This window comes from Frankliniella occidentalis, unplaced genomic scaffold (genome assembly GCF_000697945.3).
Source record: "Frankliniella occidentalis isolate FOCC.00 unplaced genomic scaffold, Focc_3.1 Scaffold210, whole genome shotgun sequence".
NCBI classification, from domain to species: Eukaryota; Metazoa; Arthropoda; class Insecta; order Thysanoptera; family Thripidae; genus Frankliniella; species Frankliniella occidentalis.
The window spans coordinates 5,368-18,652 of record NW_026267336.1 but is presented as its reverse complement, the minus strand read 5'-3'; the positions used below and the strand labels follow the sequence as shown (position 1 = coordinate 18,652).

At 42.5% G+C, this 13,285-nt stretch overlaps 3 protein-coding genes across 3 annotated transcripts; 2 read left to right on the top strand and 1 right to left on the bottom strand.

Moving 5' to 3' along the window:
• Nucleotides 1-347: 347 nt before the first annotated feature.
• LOC113208115 (serine/threonine-protein phosphatase PP1-beta catalytic subunit) lies at nt 348-5,406 on the bottom strand. The gene is made up of 7 exons (XM_026424979.2): nt 5,267-5,406; nt 4,931-5,062; nt 4,481-4,711; nt 4,222-4,398; nt 3,493-3,644; nt 3,268-3,402; nt 348-3,180 (listed from the first exon to the last, which is right to left on the bottom strand). Exons 1-7 carry the CDS (start codon nt 5,328-5,330, stop codon nt 3,082-3,084), a joined length of 990 nt encoding a protein of 329 aa, XP_026280764.1. The 5' UTR covers nt 5,331-5,406; the 3' UTR covers nt 348-3,081.
• Nucleotides 5,407-5,680: 274 nt separating this feature from the next.
• On the top strand, nt 5,681-10,353 carry LOC113208113 (protein starmaker). Its single transcript, XM_026424978.2, has 6 exons — nt 5,681-5,825; nt 6,388-6,452; nt 6,541-6,754; nt 6,880-7,028; nt 7,196-7,433; nt 7,522-10,353. The coding sequence occupies exons 1-6, from the start codon at nt 5,736-5,738 to the stop codon at nt 8,680-8,682; spliced, it is 1,917 nt and encodes a 638-aa protein (XP_026280763.1). The 5' UTR covers nt 5,681-5,735; the 3' UTR covers nt 8,683-10,353.
• A 133-nt stretch (nt 10,354-10,486) lies between these two features.
• Nucleotides 10,487-12,307, top strand: LOC127750560 (NACHT and WD repeat domain-containing protein 2-like; the record flags this gene model as incomplete). Its single annotated transcript, XM_052272526.1, has 4 exons — nt 10,487-10,960; nt 11,107-11,232; nt 11,367-11,455; nt 12,124-12,307. Coding segments are annotated over exons 2-4 (376 nt in total), but the record flags the coding sequence as incomplete, so codon positions are not given.
• Between the last annotated feature and the right edge of the window lie 978 nt (nt 12,308-13,285).

Genomic DNA, 13,285 nt, shown 5'->3' with positions numbered 1-13,285 from the left:
GGGAGGGAGGGAGGGAGTAACTACTTGAAACCAATGACTAGGTTTCAAGTGAGAGTGGCATGAGTCCGCGGCCATTCGTGGCTTCGTGTGCAATGCGCCTGCGGGCGGGCGAGCAGGCAACCCAACCGACAAGGGTTGCTGATGGTGTGGTGCCGCCAGTGGCCACTGAGCGCCCAATGACTGGGCGATAGGCAACCCATTCGACAGCCTCGCACCCCCGTTACTGGCAGTCGGGAAAGGGCTAGGGCTGTAAACGACTGTAAGATCGAAATGAATCAGTTTTCTAAGGAGAGGACACAGGAAAGTGGCTCGTAGTTATTAATGAGGGAAAAATAAAATTGACTTCATTTGAATTAATAATAATAATAATTCTGTTTATTAACACTTAAAGCCATGCTTGGAAAATATAGTTGGATGTGAGTGCGGCATAGCAGCATAATGGCCTGTACAGAATTGCGTTGTCATAATCATTGGTTTACATTTAACACAAAAAAAAATGGTAAATCACTGCCAAGAGGACACACAGGGTGTTGAGTTCACACAGATTTGCAACTATTTCAGGTTTTAAAAGGTGCAAATGTCTTTCAAAGAAGAATCAGTAGTGTGAAGCAAAAGAGCAAAGCAAGTTATAATTAAGAATAATTTGCCTCTGGCTAAAAGAGGTCAATTCACACAACAATAAATAAATTTTAACACAGTAATAACGATTTCCTCTGAGACTAATTTAGTGGGCTATATTATTTACATGAAATAATCTAAAAGCTTAAGCCAGACATGAACATAATTATAATTCGAGAATTGGTCGATTCTGGACTTGCCTGCAATGTTGCAAATCCATGCTAAGACCTTATCCTTAACTTAAATTTTGAATGGATAAGAGACCCTAAATCCCACTTGGAGCAGGTTTTTTTCTTTTTTATCTTATGATATACAACCTACAGTTCATCCAACATCAAAACATAGAGGAAAGGTAGAAAAATAAGTGGAACTTGTTAAATAAATCAAATGAATAAAGATTTTTGTTGCAGAGATGACTAAGCTAGTGATCCATGAACATATCCAATGAAGATCTAAACAAACTTAAAAGACATCAGGAAAATAACAGAACCCAAGCAGAAATGAATTTATTTACAAAACCCAAGAAATTAAGGAAGAGCCATTAAATTAAAGGAACTGAAAGCCCATCAAGCCAGAAGCCAGGTGCTCGTAAATACTAGCGCTTTGTTTTACCTGACATTTCAAGAATTTACCCTTGCTATGTATTTTTATTGTGGTTGGGATGAGTCTAAATAGTAAACTTTTCATTAAGCTCATGATATGAGAGAATTGGCAATTTTTTTTAATAACTAGAAATATGTTTGCAACCAGCTGCGAGGCAGAAAAACAACTGTACAATCTCACTTTAAGGAACATTTATGCTCATCTTCTTTCCTAAAGGTACCATAGAGAACAATTTTATTTTTTTAAAGAAAGAAAGATGTCTAGTACAAATTTATCCAGCCAACCCCAAAAATTTGAACAATATAAGTAGCATCCAAATAGATACAAGAATTCTCTTCAAAAGACTTTTGAAAACAACATTAGTAACCAAGTGTCTATAGAAACAACCACATTACAATGCATTCAGTCATGTTAAAGCAATAGACTCATTAAGTAATAAAGTAAATGTTGTACTTAACTATCCCTCCCTGCAGGGGAACAGAAAAAGGCCATTAAGTAAGTTTGCACAACTAGATAAATTGAGGCACAAAAAATTTCAAATTACAGGTACATAGGTATTCCAGTACATTAGCATTTACTTATAATGGGAGCTTGAAATTTAAGAGTGATCCTCTTCGCATGAGGAAAAATGCTTGCAAATGCTAAAAACAACCACAACAGGAGTTGGCATTATGATACAGCTTTGACTCTATGGATGTTCAGTTTAAAACTTTTAACATGTCTGAAAAACCACACATGGGAATAAAATATCTCGATATCAAAAACCACAACATTCCTACATGTAATGAGAATGCAATTGTATGAAGAGCAAAGCTACAAATCAAATATTTGCTAGTAATGTCATAAGGCACAAAATAAAAGAGGAATGCCTGAAACTTCAGAAGCCTACAGTACAGTTACAAAATTAAGATATACAACGAACAGTCTCGATTAATGCTCAGAAACAGTATCTACAACATAGACTAAGCCCACAAAATTAATAATACAAGACAAAAAATGATACCATGAAATGTAAATCAAAATGCAAGCCCTATGGAAAGTATAAGATAGCATAAGAGAAACCAATTTCTGATGCAAGAGAATAAGAAAAGAAAATATTCCCAGAGTTTGGGATGCCAGCAGAAAAGTGTTGAAAATTTGTTCTTTTACATCAAGATAATAATTCCAAAGATAGAAAAGTTGTCAAACAAAATAGGAAAAAAAGAGTAACCCTACTTATCGTCACTATTTTTTTTGTTCAATCTTTTGATATAGTATGAGACTCATAGAGCCCTGTCACTCTATAAATAAAACCACTCACAGAAACAGGTTGTCGGTAATACTGACCGTGCTGATGTAACATGTGCCAATACACTAATACAAACTCAAACAGAACAGTTGAAACAGCATAAAGGTTTTGGAAATAGGTAATTCACAACATTTGATTAAAATGTTACAACAGCCAGAAAAATTAAATGCATCCTGAGGTTTCCATGGATAGTAACATTAGCAAATACACAATGTAAATAAAAAGCTGAACTTTGCTTGTTGCAACAAGAGGCAGAGCCTGTTAAATGATCTTTGGACTAATAGCTCGCATAATCAATAAATAATTTCTTTCATCAGGAGCAAAAGGCATTAACTTTGTCCTTGGAGAAAGTTTTAGTCAAGTTTTACAGCTTTATTATAAATTTTTTAGTATCTTTAAGATCCTGCAGAAAACACAGATCAAAAAAATAAAAAAAAAATAACTGCAGACCTGCCTAAAAAGAAAAGAAACAACTCCTTAATTGACTGATATTTTTAGCAGATTTTTTCAAGCTGCATACCATTATAATATTACTGCTGATACTGTTTTAAGTTAAATATCACTGCAAGAGTCTACTTCTTTTTAACAGGTGTTCTTTGAGGAGTTGATGGGCGTCCTGAGTTCATCCCAGCATACTGGTACTTTGCTTTCTTCTCTGATGGCTTCAGGATCTATAAATATGCAAGACGTTTAAAGATAACGAACATACACACTATACTAAAGATACAAAAAGAGGGTAAAAGAGTTTTGAAACTTACTTGAAACGAGCACATGAGGGATTCGTCAACAGACATCATACCACCAGCATTATCAAATTCACCACAATAGTTGGGTGCAGAAAATAATGTGACAAGCTGTCTTTTGGCAAAGAACTCATACCCATCTTCAACAACCTAAACACCACAAGGGGAAGATTAACATAAGCTTATTTGTTCACCAAACCTACCGACACAATCAACAAGCTGGACAAGCATAGTGCATACCTGATGGGCTCTACAAATTAAATCCAGATCATGACGATTCAAAAACTTGCTGACAACATCTGCTCCAAAGGTGAAAGAGACCCCACGGTCATTTTCACCCCAACCTTGCACATCTTTATCAGGATCTGACCATAAGAGGTCACACAAAAGACCTAGAATTTTAAAAACGACATTTTTTAATTTGAAGTAACTGTTGTTTTAGGTATATATGTACAGTCCAACGCCGTTTCTTGGGCCAACCTCTGGGATGGCTGTCGTGCAGTTTGCTGATCCACTGATATTACCAGAAAAGACTAATTCCTGAAGTCTGGCATAATATCTAGTCTTGTCTGGTAAATAGATTTTAAGCCAGACTTCAGGAACTAGTCATTTCTGGTAATGTCGGTGGATCAGCAAACTGCAGGACAGCCATCTCTCTTAACTGGGCTACCTGGGACTCTGGTTCTAAAGGCAACCATAGTCTTACAATGGTACTTCCCCCTTCGATTTCAATACTATTTCTGATACCGCTTTGGACTTGGCCTCCATGCGTTTGGGCGAAGTTGATAGAAACTACCTTGGCCCACCTTTGGTCCAGCCCAACTTAGTGCAAACCAGCTGGACCCGACCTCCCCTGGGCCAGGCTAGCTTGGACCAGGCCAACCTAGGTTGGCCCGGGCACCGGAGCTGGACCGTAACATATACATGATGTACATTATTGTTTTAGTTAAATAAAAGAATTGTGCCTACCTGTGTCTGGGACATCTGTAGGCCGCATTATACGTCGGATTTGTTCCATTCCCTGAAGGTCAGGACTTAAACCGCCATGACAGCAAAATATTTTCTCATCAATGATAGCAGCAATAGGTAGACAGTTAAAACAGTCTGTAAAAGTCTTCCATAATTTGATGTTGTACCGCCGTTTACCTGTAGACCATAAAATGAGAAACTAATATGTACCTAGATCAAATAATAAGTAAACTAAATAAATTCTCGGGTAACAACTTACACTCATCATAAAACCCATATATCCGGTTAATAGAAGCACATTCATGGTTTCCTCTCAAGAGAAAAAAGTTCTCAGGATATTTGATTTTGTAGGCCAACAGGAGACAGATAGTCTCTAATGATTGTTTACCTCTGTCAACATAATCTCCCAAGAACAAGTAATTGGCTTCAGGGGGAAACCCTCCATATTCAAAGAGCCGTAGAAGATCATTGTACTGTCCATGGATGTCACCTAAAACAGGGTGTACTTATTAAAAGCAAGACCTCAGTTGTTTGAATGAATGAAAATAAGAGAATACAGGAAAGTAATAAGTAGACACAAGGTAATTTGGTTGAAAAAGGTGGGAAAAGATAGCAGGTGGCACATAGAAGTGCACAGAAAAGGGCAACATTGATTCACCGGTGTTTTATGACCTTTACAAAACTGTGAGCTAAAACGGCGGTAACCTACCACAAATTTTCAACGGGGCTTCAAGCTCCAAGAGGATAGGCTGTTGCAAGAATATTTCTCTGGACTTGTAACACAATCCTCTGACCTCCGCCTCACTCATTTGAACAGTTTTGCCTGGGCGACATCCTCGGACTAGAAGTAAAAACACAAATAACTGACAATAATGAAAGAGGAATTATTGTTGATAAACTGAAAATGGCTCATCCTTGCGAGTCCACTTTGAGTTTTGGCTTGCAGACAAGGCACATCACCTTGAAAAATACGTAAAACGATAACTACATGCTTAACATCAAGGCTAAACAGGGTGATTTTCAAAACTTTACACTTTAAAATTACCTTCGAGGAGTCTTTGAATCAGGCTGTCGACATTCAGGTCGACCTCCGCCATTTTTTCTGTCATCTGAAGTTCGTCGTGTGTTCGTGTGACGTCAACTCGTGGCGTCGAGATTTGCGGGCTGCAGAGATGATTTTCAAAATCTTTCGTGGGTTTTTAAGGCAGACTCGATTGCTATTCTTTTATTTGTCTGTATGAGTAAATCGTGATACACCGACTATATCTGTATCTGTATCCGCGTCTCTTCAAACGGCATTTTGACCGATTTGACTTTGATTTCAACCCGAGAGAGAGGAAGAAGGCGACGAGCATCTGTCAAGAAAGAGAAGAACAAGACGACGCCGTCCATTGTCGTTTGGTCTAACCTTCGAATTTCATCTTGTGTTTACACACAAAATAAATTCGTTGGTAAATAGTGCCCCGATTTTATATCTGCATTTTAGTCTCCGTCATTCGATATCTTCCATCAAAATGAGCAGTAGTGTGATGCTTTTTGCCTGTTCAAGATGTTTTTCTAGACACCCTTTTGAAGAGCTGTCTCCAGGCCAGCAGTTATGCAAGGCAAGTATTTTATCATAATTTATTTTGAAATCTCCGAAAGCTGAAAATGTTATTGTATTTCTAGCATGTTGAAAGGAAGACAATTTTTTAAAATTTGTAATACATTTTCGACTTATTGCTTTCATGGAATTGATGATATTTTGTTCTATTCTAACCTGTACCTCTCTGTTTGACACTTTCTCTATCTCTATTTTCTCTACTTTTTAACGTTCGTATTCAAATCTGACGGTTTCGGTTTTATTCTTCTTATCATTTTGGATGTATGCTATTTAAAACATGTTTCCCATCCCGTTATTTTTATTCCCTGATTGCTCAGTCATCTGTATTAGAGCTGTCAATGCCACTAATGTCTACTTGTCATCTACTTGAACATTTTAAAACAGTTACTCAATTTTCGTAGGGCTGGTTTTTATCTCTTAAGTTTGAAGCTCATTATTATTTTGCCTGTTTAGTTTATCCCTAAATTCTTAGCTCTCTAAAAAAGATAAAATTTGATTTGATGAGCCTGAAAGATTTTGTTGACTTCAGATCTAATTGAATTATTTTTGTTTGTTTTATTTAGGAATGTAGAGGCACATTTCCAGTTGTGAAGTGTACGTTCTGCCGCTCTGAGTTCCAGCAAACTAGGTGAGAAAAATCTTTTTCCCTTCACGCATTTATTAAAAAAAACAAAAAAACAGTCTGTGTGACACTGTGATGCGATTTGGATTTTCAGCAAGGGAAGCACAAGCACCATTTGCAAGAAATGTGAGCAAAATGTAAAACTATACAGGAAGCCAACTGCTTGTGAATATTGCAATATCATCGCAGCATTTATTGGAAATAAGTGTCAACGTTGTACCAACTCAGAGAAGCGCTATGGACCTCCTGTTACCTGCGAGCAGTGCAAACAAAAATGTGCTTTTGATAGGAAGGATGAAGATAAGAAGGTGAATGTTTTGAACTTTCTAGTACTTCTTCCATCAATTATATAACTACTTTTTTATACGAGTTAGCTAGTCAATTTCAAATCCGCCACTTTTTTAAGCTAAAGTCCTCCCAAATTGATTTCCAGGTTGATGGGAAATTACTTTGTTGGTTGTGCACATTATCATACAAACGTGCATTAGCAAAGACTAAACAAAGTGTTCAGGAACGACGTGAACATCAAAGAATTACTCGAGAGCGTGAACGAGATGCCAAACGACGAGAGCAGGCTGGAAGGTAAGATCCTTTTTGAATAGTTCCTGAATATTTAGAGCTTTCAGTATTGTAATCAGTTCTTCTGATTATCTATTCCCATTGAATCTTACAATTGAGGCTCTTGATGTCTCCCTCCTGGTAGTCTTACAATGATATTAAGTTTGTAATTATTTTCTTTTGTGTGTTAGGCCACGAAGCCATAATAAAAGACCTCAACGGGCAGATGTTACAAAACTGCCACCTCCTACTGAAAATAAGGACACAATGGATGGGCCTCCACCAAAAGTTCCTCGACCTGCTGTTTCTCGAGTGGATCCTCACGATCCTGAGCATGTTGTTGCTATGACTCAACTTAAGGAAAAGATTGTATCCCTCAACAAGCAGATTTCAATGAAAGATCAACAGCTGCTAACAAAAGACAAAATGGTGCGTGTTCTCCTTCTCTTCGGTACTTGAAGTTCATTTCTCTGAGGTTCATTGAAAATTAAAGCTCTTTTTTATCAACTTTTTGCAGCTTACTGAGCTCAAAGCGAAACATTTCACTGTGGAGAATGAATTGCGTAACCGTATGCTTTCTAGTGAACGAGAATTTAAGTCCAAGTCTGAAATGATGTCAGGCAAGATTAAGAGTCTGCAGAAAGAAGTTGCCACTTTGTCTAAGTTGAAGTCCACTCCAAAGTCAGACAAGAAGAGAGTGGTTGAAATCAAAGAAAAAGAACGTATACGTACAATTGATCCTAAGGAATATTTAAGACAAAAGATGAAGAAGGCTGAAAGAAATGACAGTGATCAGAAAGACACTGATAATGATGAAAAGGAAGAGAAGAAGTCTAGAAATACTATAAGTGATGACGATGATGACGATGATTCTAAAGATGCATCTTTCAGGGGTAGTAGCATCAAAGAAGAAAAGGTTAGCAAAGATGAAACTCAGAGAAATGGAAACAAGGGGGAGGAGAATGGAGAAAAGAAGGACCAGAGTGATACAGTTACTAATGATAATACAGAGGGCTCAATATCTGAAACAAATGGAACTGATGCCCAAAGCACAACTACCATTGAAAGTGAAAGTAAAGATTCTTCTAAAAAAGAGAAAGAAGACAGCAAGGACTCAGATGACGAGTCTGTCAAGAAAGAGCGCTTTTCTGATAGAGGATCCACTAAAGGGGATTCTGATAAAGAATCTGATTATGAGTCCTCCAAGAAAGGTCGAAACTCAGACAAGGAATCAAACAAGGGGGATTCTGACAAAGAATCATCCAAAGCTGACTCTGATAAAGAATCAACAAAAGGAGATTCTGACAAAGACTCTACAAAAGGCTCTGATAAGGACTCTGATGATGAATCACCCAGAAAAGCTAATAGCTCAGATGATGATTCATCCAAAAAGCGGCGTCATAGTTCAGATGAGGAATCGCAAAAGAAAGGAAGTGATAGCTCAGATGATGAACCTTCAAAAAAAAATAGCTCAGACGATGAAAAACCTAAGAAACGCAAACATCTTCAAAAAAAGAAGAAGTTTAGAAATGATTCTGATCGGGAGTCAGATAAAGATTCTGATAAAGATTCTGACAAGGATTCGAGCAAGTCCTCTGATCGAGAGTCTGAGAAGGAATCTGACAAAGACTCAGAAAAGGATTCCAACAAAGATAGTGACAGCGACAGTGATGCATAGGAATGATAATTTAAAAGCAGCTGTATTTGAATTTCTTTATGTATTCTATTCAGTTGAAGTTATGGTGGAATCACACACATTGTATAGGATTCATGTAATCAGTAAATTTTTATTTCAATTCTACTTAAGCTGCTAAAATTTTAGTAAAATTCTGTTCTATTTATGTATGTAACTTGCAAATATGGTAGTTGAGCACTCTTTTGTTCCTGGAAGTTTGCTTATTATGTGTGTGAATGAAATTTATCATGGGTATATAGTAAATTATGAGGATGCATTTGTATTATTGTTATCATTGTGTTCACTAACTCATTTGCGGCCGCAGTTGAAAACAAATATTGGATGAAGCCGGAAGCATCCATTAAGTTATTTATGATATCTGAAATAGTGTGTCATTAACTCTATGCTCCCATTACAACAGTAAACAGTATTATGTGATATTTTTATGATAAGACAAAAGCATACAACTTGTAGAAATTTTTATTTTTATTATATACAATTGTAATGTATGAATCTTTTTCTTTTGTCTTAACTAATGTAAAATATGTAGCATGGGTTTTTATGCACTGTCTCATTTCAGTAGATAGAATTATTTAATTATCACCAGGTTAAGACTTCAGAAGGCTGTGCTCTTGTGCACGATTATTGATTGAACTTGTGGAAATAAAAATTGTCTCAAGTTTTTGTTTCTAGGTGTACTTACTTTGTAATAGTTACTCAAAATTTTGGTGATTAGTTTTCATGCAATTTTTATCAAGCCAATGACTGAGAATTTCCTTTCGCATTGCAATGCATGGGCTTGTTGAAATATGTTCTACAAAACCTTTACCAACCAATGTAAATCAGACTCATGTATTTTCATGATTAAGGTTTAAATATGTAATGTACGGCAAGTGAACATTTTGAGATGGATTGCTTGTAAATTTTCCGTCTCATATATACCAATCTGAGGATTTCAGCATTAGTTGGCTTAACAGAAATTCCTTCTGTTTCATACTTATGTTACTTTTTCTTTTTATTCAGTCCTCTGAAGGAAATATCTTCCCTTGTGACTTTGTGGTGTTAGCTAGATTAATTAATTTATTTATCTTAAGAGGTATTTTCATCAGGTTTGTACAATACTTTTAACTTTTGTTAAAAAAAAATATTTTTATTACTTTCATGTTGTTATGTAAGATGAGATCAATGCTTTCATCTTATGAATCTTTAAATCATTGTTTGGCATTAAGAAATATCAAGAATATCATAGATGTTAACATGAATCTTTCTGTTGAAGTTTCATTTTTTGTCAGCTGGCATTTTATCTCCTTATCAATCAAAGGTGTAGCGATTTTCCATTACTTAATAATTCATTTATTCCTTAAAACAAATATTAAAAAAAAAGTAAAAAATCATTGAAATCATAAACATTAGTTCTAGGCTGTAGGGGATTTGTTGGGTCTTCAAAAGCAGCAACTTTAAAAGCTGTGCCACAAACAAGGCAAACTCCATAGTCATACTAGAGAACACAACATTATTTTTGTATTGCTTCAACCTTACAACGCAGTGTATACTTTGAGACATGACATTGGAACTACCTCGTAACATATTCACATCTAACTAAGCTGATTTGATGTGTATGGTTGTTTATTATATCTTGTGAGCAAAATCTATAATAAAGTGTACTGCCTAAAACGGTCTAAGCTCGAATTCCACCCTACTTCCCTCACGCCCGAGTTCACGCCATGCAGAGTTTGTTCCCTGCTACCCCCTGTAAGCATCTCCGTGACCTGCCTGGTGTTCGCGTGTTCCGTTCGCTTCCGTTCCAGAGGATCGACTCAGCCAAGCCAAACACGGAACGTGTCGACAGAACAGGCTTGCCGTCGAACCCCTTTCACAAAATGCGCTAAAATGCCGCTGCCTCTACTAACTCGGTCTTTTTTCACATTGCTTGGAGCGAGCAGGTCTCCCTTCTCTGCCTACAACTCAAACGTTTCTCGCGGGTTGCGGAAAACCCCCGAGCCGTTTCAGCTCCCGCCCCCCGGAGCCCACCCACGGCGCCCCCGCCACCCCCGGCGCCCCCGCCCGTGCCTTGTGCAGGGACGTCTCCAGGTGGCACGACCCTGGCGCCACCCCGGCTGCACTCCGGCTCGGCCCGCCTGCCCCGGCTCACGGCTCGGCTGGACTCCACTCGGCGAGCGCCGACCCTGCTGCCTGTTGTGGCCCGGCTGACAGCGGTGCCCCGGTCCCTCCGACGCTGGAGCCGAGTATCCGGCGTGCACATGGACCGCGCGCCCTTCAGGTAACAGTGCTTTTTCCGTCCAGCGCGCCTGCCAGACTGCGGGTAGGCCGGCCGCCCCACAGGCGTGCGCGGCGGCGCTGCCCTCCGCCCGGCCGCAGGCGCTCCGGCCGCGCCGCCATCACCTCCCCTTTGCCCTCTGCCCGCAGAGCCACCCACCCGGCCAGACGCCATGGACGACCGCACGGTGGACCTCATCTTCGCGGGCTCGCTGCAGAGCCTGCCGCCCGTCAGCTCCAAGATCGTGCGCATCTTCACCAGCTCCACGTTCACGGGTGAGCGTCGTGGCGTCCGGTGGCGTCGCTCACTCCCCGTTGACCTCTGCGCGCCACGGGCGCCGGGTCCGCGGCCGTCCGCGGACCCCTGCATCCAAACTAAGCAATGATAATATTTCTCTTCCCCTCCGCAGACACGACCATGGAGCGGAACACCCTGATGGCGCAGTGCTACCCTAAGCTCAAGGACTTCTGCCGGGAGAAACATGGGCTGGAGTTTCAGGTTTGCAAAGTGCCGTCCCCGCCGGTCCCCGCCGGTCCCCGCGGTGCGGCCGGCCCGGGGCCCCGGCGCCCTTTGCATTCTGCGGGGAGGCCCGGTCGGGATGACGGACCACAGTTTAATTCACAAACTGTTTATACCGGAGGGGCGGGTGGCAGGGAGGGCGACCTCTGAAGGCAGGTGACCCCCCCCCCCCCTTTCCACCCCCTTTTCCCCTGGCGCAGTAATTCAAAACCATCACGCTGCCGACGGCTGTATTTTGAGTGGGAGGGACTTTACTCTCGCTCACCGGCCTGGCCTGGCGGGCGGGGCTTCGCGCGCCCTGCGCCTCCTCCTCGGCCAGCCGCGGCCAGGCGCACCCTAATGACTGCAGCTCCCCGCGCCGCCCCGCGCCGCTGCCGTGGAACTTTGGATAATGCGACTAATGTCGCGAGCGACTAACGACCTAACCAGACTGCGGGGGTGGAGGCGGGGAGGGTCGGGTAGGGTTGGGGAGTACAGCCAGTCCATGTCCGTACCGCCTGTCTACTCGGCTCGCTCTACCGTACCGTTCTATTACCCAGTCAAAAAGAAATAAACAAATGGATGTCTACCCAGCCCATAATTATGTCGCTTGCTGCTCCGTTCGTCACGGCCCAAGGCTGACTGCTGTGCTTATTTTTCTGACGCAGGTCGTCGACATGCGATGGGGCGTCCGGGACGAGGCCACCGACGATCACATGACCACGGAGCTGTGCATGCGCGAGATCGCCAACTGTCAGCGGCTGTCGATGGGGCCCAACTTCGTGGTGAGCGGATCACTCTTCCCTTGCAACGGGCTGAAGGCTCCGGGCGGGCGGACGCCTCGGTGTTTCGGTTTGACAGCGACGAGCCTCGCCGGGGGAGTATTCGTTTCGACAGAGAATGTCTGTTTGGCCTTATCTCTACAGCGGGCGCCGCCCGCGCCGCCATCAGGACGAGCCAAGAGCCAAGCCCTGCTGCTTCTGCCGCCTTGCCTTTCGCTTTCTTTTTTTTTCTCTTTTCGTTTTGCATCCCGATGGCTTGTCGGCTCGGTCCACCCCCCCCCTCTCTCCCCCCCTCCGTGTTGAGCGAGCTTTGATCCGACTCCAAAGCGCCCCTCTGCGCGAATTCGATTAGGAAACTTCCGCCGAGGATCGGTCCGCCTCGGCTCGGCTCCCGCGCGGTGTGCGTCGTTCCTTTCCCGCCCCTCCCCGCGCGCCCGCTATGTACCGCTTGCGGAGTGGCCCGCCCCGCCTCGCCCGCCCCACCCGGGCCGCGCGAGGACGACGCCGACGACATCCAAGAGTTTGCTTGTCAACCCGGCACAACTTATAATAACAAAGATAAGCATTTTATCCCCGGTCTCTGTTGCCGACCCCAGCCAGAGCCGGCCGCGCCGGGGCGGCAGCGGCAGCCGCACCACACGTCAGTGACCTCCTCTGTACACAGCAGGGAAGACGTAATCGCAACGAACCCCCGGCGGGCGGGTGGGTGGGTGTCGCTAAGCTGCTCTGCCCTGGAGGTCGTGGTCGTGGCGCTCGGGTGTCGGTGTAGGCGGCGGGGTCGGCGGTAGCGGTTTCACAGGTGGCTCCTTATCCCAGCGGAGGTGGTAAAGGTCACGGAGCAGCACCACCGTCGTCGCCGCCGCTAACCCCTTTGCGCGAATAAGTAAAAGCCCGCCGCTCCCCGCCGCTCGGCGGTCGCACCTTTACAGCGAATACAATATTGATGATTAATGGCATTTTAAATTCAGCCTCGAGAGCTTGCTCCGCTCATAGCTGCGTGGGCGCGCGCCGGCCTGCCTTGCCACCCGCTGTTTCCCCGCCCCGCCCC

What these genes read in the sequence shown, in the direction of transcription:
- LOC113208115 (XM_026424979.2), bottom strand. Translation starts at nt 5,330, where the DNA reads ATGACAGAAAAAATGGCGGAGGTCGACCTGAATGTCGACAGCCTGATT. An exon ending in AGCCCCGTTGAAAATTTGTG is followed by an intron (nt 4,712 to 4,930) that starts GTAGGTTACCGC and finishes ACCCTGTTTTAG; the next exon opens with GTGACATCCATGGACAGTAC. An exon ending in TAATTTGTAGAGCCCATCAG is followed by an intron (nt 3,403 to 3,492) that starts GTATGCACTATG and finishes TGTGGTGTTTAG; the next exon opens with GTTGTTGAAGATGGGTATGA.
- LOC113208113 (XM_026424978.2), top strand. Translation starts at nt 5,736, where the DNA reads ATGAGCAGTAGTGTGATGCTTTTTGCCTGTTCAAGATGTTTTTCTAGA. An exon ending in TCTGAGTTCCAGCAAACTAG is followed by an intron (nt 6,453 to 6,540) that starts GTGAGAAAAATC and finishes TTGGATTTTCAG; the next exon opens with CAAGGGAAGCACAAGCACCA. An exon ending in CGACGAGAGCAGGCTGGAAG is followed by an intron (nt 7,029 to 7,195) that starts GTAAGATCCTTT and finishes TTTGTGTGTTAG; the next exon opens with GCCACGAAGCCATAATAAAA.